Source organism: Phoenix dactylifera, chromosome 1 (genome assembly GCF_051530095.1).
Source record: "Phoenix dactylifera cultivar Ajwa chromosome 1, Ajwa_hap1_PhDact_Kaust_v1.1, whole genome shotgun sequence".
Lineage (NCBI taxonomy): Eukaryota > Viridiplantae > Streptophyta > Magnoliopsida > Arecales > Arecaceae > Phoenix > Phoenix dactylifera.
Genome location: NC_143190.1, coordinates 35,083,487 through 35,099,116, shown reverse-complemented (window position 1 = coordinate 35,099,116; position 15,630 = coordinate 35,083,487). Strand labels below are relative to the sequence as shown.

At 40.8% G+C, this 15,630-nt stretch overlaps 2 protein-coding genes across 6 annotated transcripts; one reads left to right on the top strand and one right to left on the bottom strand.

The window, feature by feature from the left end:
• The first annotated feature begins 3,552 nt into the window (after positions 1-3,552).
• PSKR2 (phytosylfokine-alpha receptor 2) lies at positions 3,553-7,037 on the top strand. The gene has a single exon (XM_008791590.6). It carries the CDS (start codon positions 3,699-3,701, stop codon positions 6,858-6,860), a length of 3,162 nt encoding a protein of 1,053 aa, XP_008789812.4. The 5' UTR covers positions 3,553-3,698; the 3' UTR covers positions 6,861-7,037.
• A 2,197-nt stretch (positions 7,038-9,234) lies between these two features.
• On the bottom strand, positions 9,235-14,952 carry LOC103707185 (ADP/ATP translocase 1, mitochondrial-like). 5 transcript variants are annotated; one of them, XM_039126064.2, is made up of 6 exons: positions 14,760-14,922; positions 12,814-12,924; positions 12,112-12,214; positions 11,440-11,944; positions 10,981-11,352; positions 9,235-9,837 (listed from the first exon to the last, which is right to left on the bottom strand). In XM_039126064.2, exons 2-6 carry the CDS (start codon positions 12,830-12,832, stop codon positions 9,538-9,540), a joined length of 1,299 nt encoding a protein of 432 aa, XP_038981992.2. In that variant the 5' UTR covers positions 12,833-12,924; positions 14,760-14,922; the 3' UTR covers positions 9,235-9,537. The 5 variants fall into 5 exon arrangements, with proteins under 5 accessions (XP_038981992.2, XP_088578823.1, XP_038981993.2 ...); XM_088722697.1 differs by having other exon boundaries at positions 12,078-12,214; positions 14,760-14,899; XM_039126065.2 differs by lacking the exon at positions 12,814-12,924 and having other exon boundaries at positions 12,078-12,214; positions 14,760-14,952.
• Between the last annotated feature and the right edge of the window lie 678 nt (positions 14,953-15,630).

The following is a 15,630-nucleotide window of genomic DNA, read 5'->3' as shown; positions in this document are numbered from 1 at the left end:
CCGGCAATCGTTGAGCCCTCCAACAATTTCACTAGCTTGGTGCCTCAATCATATCAATTCTCAGCAGCAACAATTGTAATGCCAGGAAGAACATTGCGTTGTCTGCCAGCAACATAACCATTTACCTTTTCAATAAACAAATAGCGAATAATCTCATCCGGAATCAAGTATGACTATTAAGACCAGCAACCACGTCAATTCCCACTGCTGCTAGCTTCGTTTCAGATCTCAAAAGAGCAAGGGTGATGCTTCACTTCTAGCTCAATTAAGCCAGTTAAACAAACCCGAAACTTATTTAGTTTTAAATTAATCCAAATTTTGGCCCAAGACTCTTGTGAACGGCTAATTGGACGGTTGAACTAGTCCAATCAAAATGAACTTGTTAGCTACGGCCTGCTCATAAAACTCCTTGAGGTGATCCTAGCTAACTGATGAGGTCCAACTCTGACCATTGTTTTTTCCTAGTATACTCTTTTACGCAAAAAAAAAATTAGTTAATTATCAACCAACTATAATAAAATGGCTGATAATATTATATCGATCATATACGGTTAGTTTATTATTGGAGTTAAATACTTGAAGTTATCTGAATAAAAAAAGTTTTCTGTAAAGGAGATACACCGGCAAGCACTTACTAGAAGTCACTAACATAAGAAATCATCTATAAAATGGTAGTTATTATTGAAAATAATTAGTAATTTGCATCATAAAAAAGATAAAAAAAAAAGTCCTAGTAGGGCCCAAAACCTACTTACTCTAAATCATTTGTCCTAATTTCTCAATTACTTCATATTACAATAATATCGCATTCCTTCTCCTATAATGGATGGGTTGGATCCTGTATCTCCTTGTTACCGCACCGTTTATTTTTCGTAATAATCATGATAATTGTATTTTTAATCTAGACAGTAGATTACTTTTATTCGAGTGATGATTATTTTTATTCAAATAACAATTGTGATTATCATGATTGTATAACTTAAAAAATAAACAATTTATGAAAGTTGTTAAAGGAATTATCAAAATACATTTTTCATATTTTTGTATATATTTTATGGCTCGGTGGATAATTTGATAAGCCAATAATTTTTTTTTATGTTTCATAATATGATTAATTAATATATTAACTAATCGACTACGAAATATTGGATCGAATTTTACCGTTTTTTCTTCTGCAGTACCCTCCAGATCGGGAGGCTCTCGTCTTCTGTTTCCATTTCTGTATGACATCAAGACCGAGGTTTCAGCACACGCACTCTTCTCCCTATGTGGGCGTCTCGATATGGGGATGTGGACGGGAGTGAGATTCAAGCTAGGCCGGTGGGGCCCACGGCCTCTCTCGGCCTTCCCCTCCCGGGCAAAAAAAGATAAAAAATTTAAAAGAGAGTGGGGTTCGCCTGCCCTGATTCAAAAGGCACGCAACCCAGTTGACCCGGGAACTGCGGGAATCGCACGTCTCCGCCCGCTCGCCGGCACAACTCCGTTCCCTACGGGCGTGCGTCCGGTCCAAAGCCGTTCGACCCGGTCCGGTCCGCGACGATGTTCGTCTTCTTCGGGTTTTTTGCAACCCACCCCTCTCTCTTCCTGTCGGTGGGTGGAGCAGTCGAATTAAGCTGCCAGTCTAAACGATTGAGTCAGGCTTTGTGAATTGCTTGGTTTGGACATCAAAAAAATAAAGCATGTTTTGTTTTGAGACAAGTGGGCTGAGCAAGAGTCTACTTTATTAGATTACCTTTGACTCTTTCTCTAAAATAAATTATGGTGAGGAAACTCAGTTCAGCGTGATTTTAGGCCAACCAAATACTTGAAGTAGGCTCCAACTGGCCAACACTAAATTTAGATTGGTAATTATGGGCAACCATATTTTTCTACTGCATTTTGAAAGTCTATTTTGAAATCAAAGTTTTATTAGCCATGATTATGGTTATAATTAAACTTGTCAGATTTGCTCGCATATAATTGAATTTGATCGGTAATTTTAACTTATTTAATTTGTGATTTATCTTATAACTAGATTTAAATATGAGTGATATATGTTTATTGGCTTCAAAAATTACTTTATAGTATATTAGTCTAGATAAAAATATTAAATCCTAAAAGTTTTGATGAAACACATTTGTCAACAAGAGTACGTCGAAGTTTTTTTTCTTTTTTTAAAGAATATGACTCTTTAACTACATTTGTGCTTCTTTAAGCGCTCATTCATACATATTATCAAATAAAATGCCCAAATTCAAATTGGTTGGCAATAAAAACAGAATCTTTTACGGATTTCCGACCAGCAGAGCGGACAAACAATCTATGAGCCAAGAAATCAGAGTAGAAGGGGTGAACGTGGGATCGAGAGCATGGAGGATCCAAGAAGGGTTGTAGGATTTAAGTAGAGAACTAGGGGAAGAGAGGGATTGCTTGAAGGGATATCTGTGGATATCATGCCATGGTCATGGAGGCCAGAAGACGACAAATGTCGCGGAGGCGCTCACTTTTTAAATTTTTAAAAAATAATTTAAAAATTTTGATAATCCGACGAAAAGTGTTAATCACAATATCTATTTTTCAAATATGCATATTTTTTAGATTTTTTAATTATCGCTTTTAACTTAAAGGCATGCCATATATTTTATCAGAAGTTAGCATCTAGTCCTCCATTTAACTGTAATTTTTGTTTACTCCTATACATTTATTGTGTTATGTTCAATACTATATACAATTAGACTAATATTTAGACATATCCAGTCATATGTTCTACATATTTATTTATATTTTTTTACCCAAATACACTTTTTTTAAACAGAATCAAGGACAAAATATTTAATAATTATAAAAATTGAGGGATGGAAACAAAATTTTTGATCAACCGGGATTAGGCGTAAAAAAACGTAACAGCGAACAAAGATTTTTGAGATTCGAATTTGTTCTATATATTCTCAAACCGGCTTGGTTAAACCGGTCGGAGACCAACCCGTCCGGCCGACAGCCTTCCAACTCCCGTCAAACCCCACCACTCCGCTCATTAATTACAGCCATTGAATACAATCCCAAGCGCCAGGTCCAAGAGCGGCTGAGAGCGCATTGAAAAAGCAAAAGAAAGCACGAGATCTGTGAACCAAAGCAAGACATCATAAAACCGCTGCCTGCCCTGGTCAGCACCCACTCCATATTAAAGCGCGGGACCCACCACTAAAGCGCGCAAGGAACCAAAATCCAAGCCAAGGTGACAGAATCTATCTCCCCTCCCCCCATTCTCCTTTCCTCCCCCCCCCTCCATCTCTCCTAAGATTTGAAGCTTCTTCTCCTTCCGTTCGGCCTCCGCTGATCCTCTCCGCTTTCCCATTTAATATCTCGGAAACAGCGCCTGCCCGCATTACTAAAAGCTCCAACCTGTGGACGAAGCGCCCATGTTCCGATCTCTGGAGGGAGTCATCCTTTGAAAGGAGAGAAAAAGAGAGGAGCAGAAAGAAGGGGAGAAATGGTGGCATGGAAGGTGGGCAGTGCTGGGTCCACAGGGAACTCTTGCTTCGCCCACAAGCCGGTGACCTCCCCCCTCTCCCTTTGATCCCGGAGTCCTCTTGGGAATGTGGGTCTCCCCCAGCTCCCCTTTTGACCACCACCCTCTCCCATCTCCCACATGCATGAGCCTTATCCTTTTTGGTTTTTAGATCTTCTGGTTCGTCTCTCTGGCCAAGGGCCACATCCAGATGGGCTCCTCCTCCTCCTCCTCCTCCTCCTCCTCCTCCTTTTCCTTCTTGAAATGGTGGGCGTTCATGGTTTGTTTGATGTGGTCTTCTCCCTTCCTCGGCGCCGCGGCCCCAGCCTGCAACCAAGACGACCACCGAGCCCTGAGGGAATTCGCCGCCAACTTTGCGGGTGGCTCCGTACTCGCAGGTTGGTCCGACGCCGAGACCTGCTGCAGCTGGGAGGGCGTCGTCTGCTCTCGCAGCAGCAACCGATCCTCCTCCGGTCCCGAGAGAGTCGCCGGGTTGATCCTCCCCGGCCGCGGCCTCGAGGGGACCATCTCCGGCTCTCTCGGCAAGTTGGACCAGCTTCGGCGCCTCGACCTCTCCCGCAACCTCCTCAGGGGTGGCATCCCCGAGGAGCTCTCCAATCTGAGCCTGCTTGAGCTTCTTGACTTCGGCTACAATGAGCTGTCGGGGTCCATCACTCCGGTCCGTGGCATGGCGGGCCTCAGGATGGCGAACCTGTCTTCCAATTCCTTCAATGGGTCTCTGTTTGATCTCGGGGCATTGCCTCATCTCTCCTACTTCAACATCAGCAACAATTCCCTGGCGGGGCGGATCGGTCCCGATATCTGCATTGGCTCCCAGGCGATTCGGGTTCTGGACTTGTCGTCGAATCTCTTCTCGGGGCCGCTCCCCGGAGGCGGCGCTCTCGACTGCAACGCAACCTTGCAAGTGCTGTACCTCGGCTCCAACTCTTTCGCAGGTGATCTCCCTGACTCCCTCTTCGATTTGGTCTCGCTGGAGAGGCTGTCGCTGTCCTCCAACGACTTCTCTGGTAGATTGAGCTCGAGGCTGAGCAAGCTTTCGAGCCTTAGAACGTTGATCCTTTCGGTGAACCGGTTCTCCGGTCGCCTTCCCAATGTGTTTGGGAACCTTACAATGCTCGAGCAGCTCATCGCCGCCTCCAATTCCTTCTCCGGAATGCTCCCTCGTTCCTTAGCCCATTGCTCGATGCTTCGAGATCTTGATCTTAGGAACAACTCCTTTACTGGTTCTATCGATCTGAACTTCACCGGTATGCCGCATCTTTCTTGTCTTGACCTCGCAACCAATCACTTCAAGGGTTCTCTCCCGACCAGCCTATCCAATTGCCGACAATTGAGAACTCTGAGTCTTGCCAAGAATGGCCTGTCGGGTCAAATCCCTGAGGAGTTCGGGAATCTCGCGTCCCTTTCTTTGCTCTCCTTATCCAACAATAGCTTTCATAACATATCCGGGGCGTTGACCATTCTCCAGCGGTGCAAGAACTTGACCACACTTATCCTCACCAAGAATTTTCTTGGAGAAGAGGTTCCTAGGATCTCCAATGGGTTCGAGAACCTGGCGGTCCTCGCACTCGGAAACTGCGCTCTCAGAGGTCAAATTCCTCAGTGGTTGGTGGACTGTAAGAAATTGCAGGTCTTGGATTTGTCGTGGAACCACTTGAATGGCACTATTCCCGCTTGGATTGGGCAGCTGGACGATCTAATATACCTGGACATCTCGAACAATTCCCTGAGTGGCGAGATTCCGAAGAGTTTGACCCAGCTGAAGAGCCTTGTTCTCACTAACAGCTCGGTGAATGGGAGCTCGCTGGGTATGCCGTTGTATGTTAAACGCAACCAAAGCATCCATGGCCTGCAGTACAATCAAGTTTCGAGCTTTCCTCCATCTTTGTGTGTGAACGACAATGGGATTAATGGGTCGATTTGGCCTGAGTTTGGGCAGTTGAAGGCGCTCCATGTCTTGGATTTGAGCAATAACGACATCACCGGAAGCATTCCTGACACCCTTTCTGAGATGGAGAACTTGGAGGTGCTGGACCTGTCGTGGAACGGGCTTAATGGATCGATTCCTGCATCTCTGAGTAAGCTCACATTCCTATCGAAGTTCAGTGTGGCTCATAACCACTTGCAGGGAGAGATCCCGGCTGGGGGGCAGTTCTTCACCTTCTCTAACTCAAGTTTTGAGGGCAATCCAGGATTGTGCAGGGGCACAGGTTCTTGTAAAAAAAATGGAGTCATGGGGCAAAGTCCTGAAATTCCATCGAGCGCGGGCAATAAGATTGGAAGGAGTAGCATACTTGGAATTACCATCAGTATTGGGGTGGGGATTGCATTTCTTTTGGCTGTTGTGCTGCTTAATATGTCAAGGAAGGAGGTGGGAGATGCAGAAGATGAAGAGGATTTTGAAGAGAGGACGCACAGATTATCTGACTCGGGTTCAAAGTTGGTATTTTTCTTTCAAAATTCTGACTCCAAGGAGCTAACCATCAGCGACCTTCTGAAATCCACAAACAACTTTGACCAAGCAAATATCATCGGGTGCGGGGGGTTCGGCCTGGTGTACAAGGCATATCTTCCTGATGGAACGAAAGCTGCAATTAAGAGGCTTTCTGGTGACTGCGGGCAGATGGAGCGAGAATTCCATGCAGAGGTGGAAGCCCTCTCGAGAGCCCAGCATAAGAACCTTGTTTTGCTGAAAGGGTACTGCAGATATGGTAATGATCGGTTGCTGATATATTCGTATATGGAGAATGGAAGTCTGGATTACTGGCTACATGAGATGGTGGATGGTGGGTCTCTGCTAAGGTGGGAGTCGAGGCTGAAGATAGCTCAGGGATCAGCAAGGGGATTGGCGTACTTGCACAAAGTCTGCGAGCCCAACATTATCCACCGAGATGTGAAGTCAAGCAACATTCTGCTGGATGAAAAATTCGAAGCCCATTTGGCTGATTTCGGTCTGTCAAGGCTGATTCGGCCATACGACACTCATGTGACCACCGATCTTGTAGGAACTCTGGGATACATTCCCCCCGAGTACAGCCAGACATTGACGGCCACTCTGAAGGGGGATGTTTTCAGCTTTGGGGTTGTTCTGTTGGAGCTTCTTACCGGTAGAAGGCCTGTGGATGTGTGCAAGGCTAAAGGGTGCAGGGACCTGGTAACATGGGTGCTTCAGATGAAGTCTGAGAAGAAGGAAGAGCTGGTATTCGATGCTGCAATTTGGAATAAGGCCTATGAAAAGCAGCTTCTGATGGTTCTTGAGACTGCATGCAAATGCATCAGCCCAGATCCACGGCACAGGCCCTCAATCGAGCATGTTGTTTCATGGCTCGACGGAGTTGGATCTGATGCCTGATTCTCTAAATTTGTCATCTTTTTCTTATAATATAGTTTCTGTACGATCTTCAAGAGAATGACTTAGAAGTGGTTTGAGTCCAATTTTGGAGAAAAACATGTAAATAAGTGTGCTTCTTTTAGTTTCTGTTAGACAAGAGAGCAAAATATATTTTTAACTCCGGCCTTTTTCATTTCATTGTGCATTCTTCACGAATTTTTGCACTGTATACTGACTTATTACTATATCCTGATTTACTTTTAATCCATAATTATTAAGAAAATAGTCGTACATTTACACATGATACAATCTGTATTTAACTCAATCTTACTATGTGTTTCCGCCAACACAGGCTTCGATAGGTAATTGTTACTGGATATTCCACAGATGTTTGTCTAATTTTGTGCAGGCATGGTTTTGTAGCCTGTGCCAGTTGCTTTTGCTCACTGTTTTGGGTTCTGCAAGTGATTTCTCTTGATTGCAACCGACCACACAGCCATGTATGAGATTATTTTGTAATCCATTAAACACTTTCTCTTTTTTTCCTGCTGACTAAACGTTTATTAGGTAATTATTTTGGTGATTTAGAAAGGTCTTCCCAATTTTTTGCAGTCATCTCTTAGCTCTTACTGGCTGCTGTTCTCGGAGTTCTGCAATGTTAGCTCATTCAGGTTGTTGCTCTCTCAGCCCTCTGTCTGCTAAATTGACTGCTTTTTTAATCTCCATTCATTACCAATCGCACATTCGCTGAATAACTGTGCTTCATTATCCACTTGGCAATTATTTTCAATCGACATAAACCTGCCACACTGGAATTAAAGTCGTTGCAACTTCTGGCTTAAGACGGTCAGTGAACAGTGGGGCTCGGCCTGAATAACGGGCGACTCGTAGAAACTTCCACATCCACAGATCCTAATTCAGAGACATGGCACAGATTTTAGAGAGACAAGTTTAAAGTGGATGGAAGCTTTTAGGATAAATGTCGGGTCGATCCAATAGGAGGACAGAAAGATCCAATTAGAAGCAACGAGCATTCAAAGTTTAACCATGAGAAAGAAAGACAATTAACCTCCCTAAACGATAAGCAATATATGAAATGAAACTATAGAGAGCAAATTAGCTTTGGCCCTTCGGTGGTGATCCATTTGTTTAGTTCTGCAGGTCAGAGAAAATTTGATTTTTGGGTGGGAACAATTTGTTTAATGCAACAGATGATGGACGGTGTAGTGCAATGAGGATATAATTATTCAGAATTAGTATAGCTGCCTCTTCAAGCCCAAAACCCAACAAGACCCCAGAACCAGAAGGCGTCTCATGTGATTCAGTAAAGCATTTTGTTCGTTAATTGCATGAAATAAGCCTCGACACAAGCTTTTTACCTAATGTTATCCATCTATTATAGTTGGCCTATTCAAACTCTGATGTGTAAGCAGAAATAAGCACACAAGATTCATTATCCGAGTAGGACCATCAACCTATTAGATTCCGGTCATAAGTTCGCAAATGTTATCAACATTCTGAAGAGGAGGGTGGAGCTACTCTGGAGAAGGGGCAAAAGGAAAGGTTCCACCAAGCATTCATGGCATAACAAAAATTAGCAAGCTGAACTGGTAAATCCCATGCTTGAAGTTGTGTCAGAAACATCAAACTGGATCATTTCAATTTTTACCAGAACCAAGATGAAACTGCAAGTGGTCTTAGAGTTTCAACCAACCTAGAAAAACCAAATAAATTGTACATACGAGCTATTTGTTTCACTTTTTCCTTCTTCAAGAATTATAAGAAAGAATTTTATCTTAATTTTTTGAATTTTTTGAACATTTGATACTAGGGCAACATTACATTCTAGAAGAAATTGGAAGAGCCTTAACTGTATTGTATAAGCTCAATCATCAACAAATAATTATACATAAAAATCCCCATTCAAAATATATATTACATAAAAATCATAATCACAGCATGTTAGAAAACCATCAAACACTAAAATGACAAATAACAGTTTCAACATGATACAAACGAACACATATTTTCTTACCTCGCTACGTTAATTAATTTTTCCTAATTGTAATCGACTTTTAATGTCATAGTCTTCAACCAAAACTGGAGCTGAAACTGGCTGCTTTGAAACCGGGTGCCTGACATCATTAGTCATGGAATAATCATTTATGTCAAGAACAGGCCAACGTTAAGTAGTTTAGCACAGCAAAACAGACCAACGTGCCAAAAGTCATGCACAAGACTCCGACCATACGACTGTACCATTTTATTATTTTTCTCCTCATCTAAAAGCGGTTCCACAGGGGACATTTATTTCCAGAACCATCAAATAGAAACACATCTTTAATACAATCATGAAACTAAAGCAGAAACAAACCAGATGCCACGAAGAACCACATCAAGAAGAAAACACTCCAATTTAAAATGACGCAATCATGTTCTGAACAATTCAACATACAAGATTGACAAGATCATATACATAATTAAGCAATAATACATTTTAATTCCCTCTTTTAACCAAAGAAGAGGCAGAACAAGCAACACAGTCCATAATTCATGCATCTCCAGGAGTCTATAAAGGGGTGTTCATCCGTCAACATTACTTTAAACTAGAATCAGAAAGGAAGCACAGACACCTAATACTCTTGTAGTCTTGTTCTTCATCATCGAACTCTAGACATCTGCAACTCGAGAAATGGAATTAGCCACCACCACTAGACCCATACTTCTTTCCAAATACCAGCACCTGCAGCTTGTCATAACCTGCCAGAACACCAGCACCAGCCACTGCACGCAAGATATTCGCACCAGCACCCTTGAACAGGGATTTAGCTCCCTCATTTTTCAAGATTTGTGAGAATGCATCTAATGAGCTACGGTACTTGACAGCCTCCCCAGATGTCATCATCATCCTTCTGCGAACAGTGTCGATAGGGTAGGAGGCAAGACCAGCACCAATAGTGATTCCCCATCCAAGCAAGAAACTGGCAAAGAAATTATCCTGCAACAAGTCACCAAGTCCAACAAATAACAAATAATGTCATCTCTGCATTCATGAAAATCGATGCACATGCAGATTGGAGAAACCTATTGCTCAGAAGATGTGCAAATGGCACAAGCAACCCACATCACGATGGCTAAAACCAACAAAAATAATAAACCAATCAAAGTGCAAGTCCAGCTTTGAATCCCAGGCCAGGCTACCGGATGTTGGTAGGCCCAACCCGCAAATAATCTGACAAGTTTCATAATGATGCGATTTTTGCCACTTGAAGTGATGCCCACAAAATCCCACCATGAAAGAAAAAGAGAGAAAGCAAAAGAAAAGGATTAGTTTGGCTCACATAAAAATCTGATTTTGTTCCATATTTGGTCTGGTTGAGGTGTACAACCAAGACCAAGTTCGTAAAATGGCCATGTTGGCCCACCTAACACACTGACAAGGCACAACCTAATTGTTTCAGATACTGATCCTAATTATCATGCATTAGAAGTATAGACCAATCAGTCATCAGATTCAATCAGAGAAACACAATCAGGTTATTCATGTAGACTCAGATCACACCAGGTTTATGTGCCGCCACCCCAAAACAAATAAACTAAAATAAAAAAAAACTTAGCTTCAGATCGACTATAAACTAAGTGTTTTGTCATTAAGGATATATATATATATATATATATATATATATATATATATATATATATATATATATATATAATTTAAACATGAACCAAGAATACAACAAGTTCCTTTAAACAATTATTGTAGAATATTTAGGACATGGGTGTGTTGATATCATGAATAAAAATGAATTGATTTAAAACCAAGCTTTTTAACTATGTGTGAGTGCAAAAAAAGAATGCGCAAATGAAAAGATGCATTGCATGCTTGGTTATGAGCAGAAACAATTGTTGGATGATAATGGGTGTTTTTTTTAAGCTTTGCTAAAGCAAGCATTTCATTTCGATGGTAACATCATTTTTACAACAAAAGGGTGAACTTAAATATTTAGATAATCTGCATAGAGGATAATTCACAGGAACATTGTCTATAACTAGTAACAAGCAGGCTGGCAGGGGTTAAGAATAGTGTTAGGTGCGTGTGCACATAAATATGCTTGAATGCATCCTTTCTTTTACTAACCTGCAAGGCGCCAACCAGCACCACTGGTTTTAAAGAATCATACATTCCAAAGTAAAGCCCACGATAAACAATGATACCAACACAAGAGATGTTGAAGCCCCGATAGAGCCCTGCAACACCATCAGATTTTAGGGTTTTCCTGTAAACATCAAGCAGACCATTGAACTGCCTTTCACCTCCCTTCTTTGCAGCCTTGGCATCATTGGCTAGACGGGTCCTAGCATAATCCAGAGAATACACAAAGAGGAGAGATGAAGCACCAGCTGCACCTCCAGATAACAAGTTACCGGCGAACCATTTCCAATACCCATCTCTATCTTTCTTAAAGTTAAACATACACTTAAAATAATCCTTGAAAGCAAAGTTCAGGGCCTGGCATGTAACACAAAACAATCAATCAATAATTAAAAAGGACCAATAACAATTGCAAAAGAAAATAAGGGAAGAAAAAAAGCTAACCTGAGTAGGAAAATAACGGATAACATTTGCAGTATTTCCTCGCCACAATGAAACAAAGCCTTCATTTTTGATGGTTCGGGCAAAACAGTCTCCAATTCCCTTGTAGGGTTCAGAGAGCCGGCCAGTTTTAATCATCTCATCCTGGTTCTGAATTAAGAGTTTCACCCGCTCGATTGGAGCAGCTGCTGTTTTGGAGACAGCAGCAGAAACTCCTCCCATGAGAAAATCTGTAAGAAATCCTGAAATACCCTTCTCCTGTGGGGCAAAAGCAGAGATGGGGGAAAGAGGTGAGAGAGACGAGAGACCAAGGGCTCCATTATTGCTGTGGTATGATTTCAGCCAAGGGCTATTCAGGCCCCCATTGACATAAATGCTAGGAAAGTAGTGGATGCTGGTGTTCCTGGCCTGTGACAGTCTAGAGAACAAGTACGATTGCCCATGTATCTTCTGTACTATAGATGGAGGATGCAGTTCGTCTGCCATTTTGGAATGCCAAAGAGCCGACCTACAAGAAATGAACAACAATCAAAAAAACATAGGCTAATAGTACAAGGAATATATATTAAAGTCCATCAAATACAAGGATTGAAGAAAGCAAAATGTAACTAACAATGCATGTAAAAATTATTTTCACATACCAAGAGAGATTGCTTGATGTAGTTACTGCATTACCTTTTCTTATATTTGTCTTTACTGCTTAAAATGAGGATGATGTTTATAGAGATTCTTTGTTCCAGGGTTCTCAATTTAATTTGCTGAACCGAGAACAGAATATCTGAAAAAAATTGAACTATTAATTACCAAGAGAAATTGCTTGTAGATATTAAATTACCATTTTCTTATGATTGCCTCTACTACTTAAAATGATTATCGAGTTTTGTAAGAAGTCATTGTTCCAAAGCTCTGAATAAAACATCGGGCCTGTTTTGATGCTTTTCATCCATTATTCCCCGAATACTTACTGTCCAACAGGAAGTGAGAAGGTCGGAAGAGTGGCATGAAGAGGAAACAATCTTTGTATGATACACCACTACCTCCCAATCTAGAAATCTCTGGGTTTACATATTCCTTCTCAGAGATGATTTATCATATCCCTAAAATTTAGGGATTGAATAATCACCACATTCTCAAATAATGCAGCTTCCTCCTCTCCTGCCTTCTTGCCTCTCTTCCATTATTCTCATTTTTCCATAAGATGTAAGATATCCAAAGATAGTGGATGCAAAGCATCTAAACAGGCCCATACTGAACAAAGAATATCCCAAACATCTCTAGGGCTGGCCAACTGAGCTTGAATGATAAAGAAATACTAAAAATGTTTTAATGACAGTTGATGCAAAAAAGGAATAATTTTGAACTGCATTAATGTTTCACCTAGATTGGCTGCAAACATGCTTCTTATATCTTTGATCTTCAATACTTCATAAAGTTGATAATCATGACAAGCTACTCATTCAACATCTTGTATGGTTACTTGTTTACAGGCTGTATACAGAAAGATGTAGGCCATAAATTCTAACCATGATGTGAAAACCATGAACATTTATGTTCAAACTCACATATCCAGAAACTCTTGGATTAATGTACATTCTGCTTGATATGATCTGTAAACAACAGTATATTTGATAGCAAAATCTACAAGCACAGTAATATGTATATGCTCACATTAGCTAGTGCATGAATCAGGTTAGTTTCTGTCTTTCAATGGATTCATGACGCATGTCTTATATACCACACTGTTATCCCATACTGCCGGTGTTCAGTCTACAGAGATATCTTTAACCAATAACATAGTCCTTACATAGGTCTGGAAAGTATATGCATGAATCCTAGGATCACTAGAATGAAGATGACCTCCCCCACCCTTGAATCTATTTTATACAACCATCTTTGTTAAATGATTTTATTCTTAAATCTCTAAATGAGAAGTGTGGACATTCCCAGGTTCTTGATAATGACATAAATTACCACCTACCATTGTAGCAAAGAAAAATCTAAACACGATGAAGAAAACTTGATATCTATAGCCTCTTGATATGAGCCAGTAATGAAGGTTGGAAAGTGGAAAAATAAAAAAAATACGAACATTGCAGTACACACCATGTTGATCCTTTTCTTCTTTACAGCTTTTTCTCCTATCGTAAGAAAGCGCTCTTAGTTCAGTTCGGTAGATTATTGTGCTTTACATGACAATTCCAGGTAAATTTGGTTCTTTATATTAAACCACAACTTCTAGCTCAGTTCCTGCCGCAATTTGCAAATATTTGTAAATTGTATCTGATTTTTCATTGAAAAACATCTTTGACTTCTTGCTTGTCATTGGCATGGTTCTTGCTCTTTAGCATACAGGCAATAAGATTTGTATATTTTTCTCTTACTTTTCCACATTTCTTTTTCCTGATGGATTTGTCAAACCAATTCTAAATACTACCTGATGACAAAGAACGATTGTCAGTAAAGATTGTAATAGTTGAGATCCCAACATATTCAAGTCGGGAAAAGGGAACTAAATGCTTCAAAAGTCCAACATATGCCTAGTAACATAAACAAAAACAATTACACGGCAAGTAAGATCATGTGAATAGCTTCAATGCTCCCATGGCATCTATAACGCATGGTGGTGGATAATCTAAGTCAATGATCAGTATTTGTCACATTCCCATATCTTATAGAAAATATAAAGACAAAATTTAAATAGTGTGCATAGCTTGCCACCTTAGATCCATGCAAATCTCGTAATCTTTTGCTGAAAACTGTTCATTCAACAAGTTTCAGAAACATTGAAATATTTTCTATAGACAGGGTCCCAATGGCTGGGGTGGACTACCAGAGCATAACTTAGTTGGCACATGCCGTGTAAACAATGAAGCTGTTTCCATCAACATAATAACAAAAAAAAAAAAAAAAAAAAATCTGTCCCCTTACAAAGTGATCTAAAGTGGCATCAAGATCAGACATATTAATGATTCTACAAAATTCCAATATCTAACACGTGCAACAAGATCTTCAAGGAAAGAGATAAGAGCTAAGTATGAAATTCGAAATAAAATTTGGTAAGGGTAGCGGCACCTCAAAATAATTTATCCAAAACAAATCAATCGAAGAAATGAGCAAATCCTCAAAGATAGTAACAATAAACACCCAGGCAAAGGCCAGATCCTCTGAAATTGGAAGTGTTTTCGACGAAAACCCAGTATAAATCGCGTATCGAGAGATCGAGCATTAGCAGGCGCCGATTCCAAAGGAAAGTCATTACGATCCAAGGGAAAGAACTGAAATACTGGGAAGAAATGAAGTAAAGGAGGGAGTCGGAAGCTCACCTGGAGAGGGCCGAGAAGAGATGCCGCCTCCCTCGTCACTCTCTTCGCCCGACGGGGAGGAGACGGAAGGGATTGGGAGCCGCGATGCCTTTTATACGGAGAGCGAGGACCTAGGGGACAGAACCCAACTTGCGCTCCCACATCATTCCTCGCTGCTGGGAATGTTAAAAACACCACTAAGCCCTCACTTCTTGGAGGATTTTTTTTTTTTGGAAAAAAAAATATTTTTTGTACATAATACATCCGAGGGGGGTAGGACCTCACTCGCGTAGCAGCCCCCAATACCCCCTTCCACTAGGAAATGTTCGATGCGAGTAGGAATTTTGCTCATACCCTTTCCGACCTGTGGGTCATCCAACGTATGAGTACGTTACCCAGCGCCACTTCAGTGCTAACTGGACCAGATAGCGCTTCCACCGAGCGTATCCAAGCGGAGGACATACGGTCCCCAACATTTGCTCGATTCCTATGCATTTCGAACCTGGAACGCGCTGGTGGAAGCAAAGCCTCGTTCCAACTGTGTTACCACCTTGGTAGCTCGGGAAAAAAATTATTAAAAATTTTTGCAACTATTAAAGTTTTCCCATGATATTACTTACTATACACGGTTAGGGACCATCAATATATATTAATTTTTAAATATTTTAATAATATAGATTGTGATAAATAGGATTGATCAACTATTTAGACGTCCTATTACTAATTTTGATAGGTACTTTCTCTATTCTGGAGAACAAAGTCTATCTCTAAATCAACTATATTTTACTTTTCTTTCCATAAGAGAGGGTATCTATTTCTTTTAAACTCAAAATCAAGCACTCAAATTGAAGATCCATGCTATTGATTATGTTTCCTATCATTAAAAATATTT

Excerpts from the sequence above, each read along its gene's own strand:
- PSKR2 (XM_008791590.6), top strand. The coding sequence starts at position 3,699 with ATGGGCTCCTCCTCCTCCTCCTCCTCCTCCTCCTCCTCCTTTTCCTTC.
- LOC103707185 (XM_039126064.2), bottom strand. Across the intron at positions 11,945-12,111 it reads AAAGACAAATATAAGAAAAG|GTCGGCTCTTTGGCATTCCA; the intron begins GTAATGCAGTAA and ends CATTTCTTGTAG. Across the intron at positions 9,838-10,980 it reads TGCTGGTTGGCGCCTTGCAG|GATAATTTCTTTGCCAGTTT; the intron begins GTTAGTAAAAGA and ends GACTTGTTGCAG.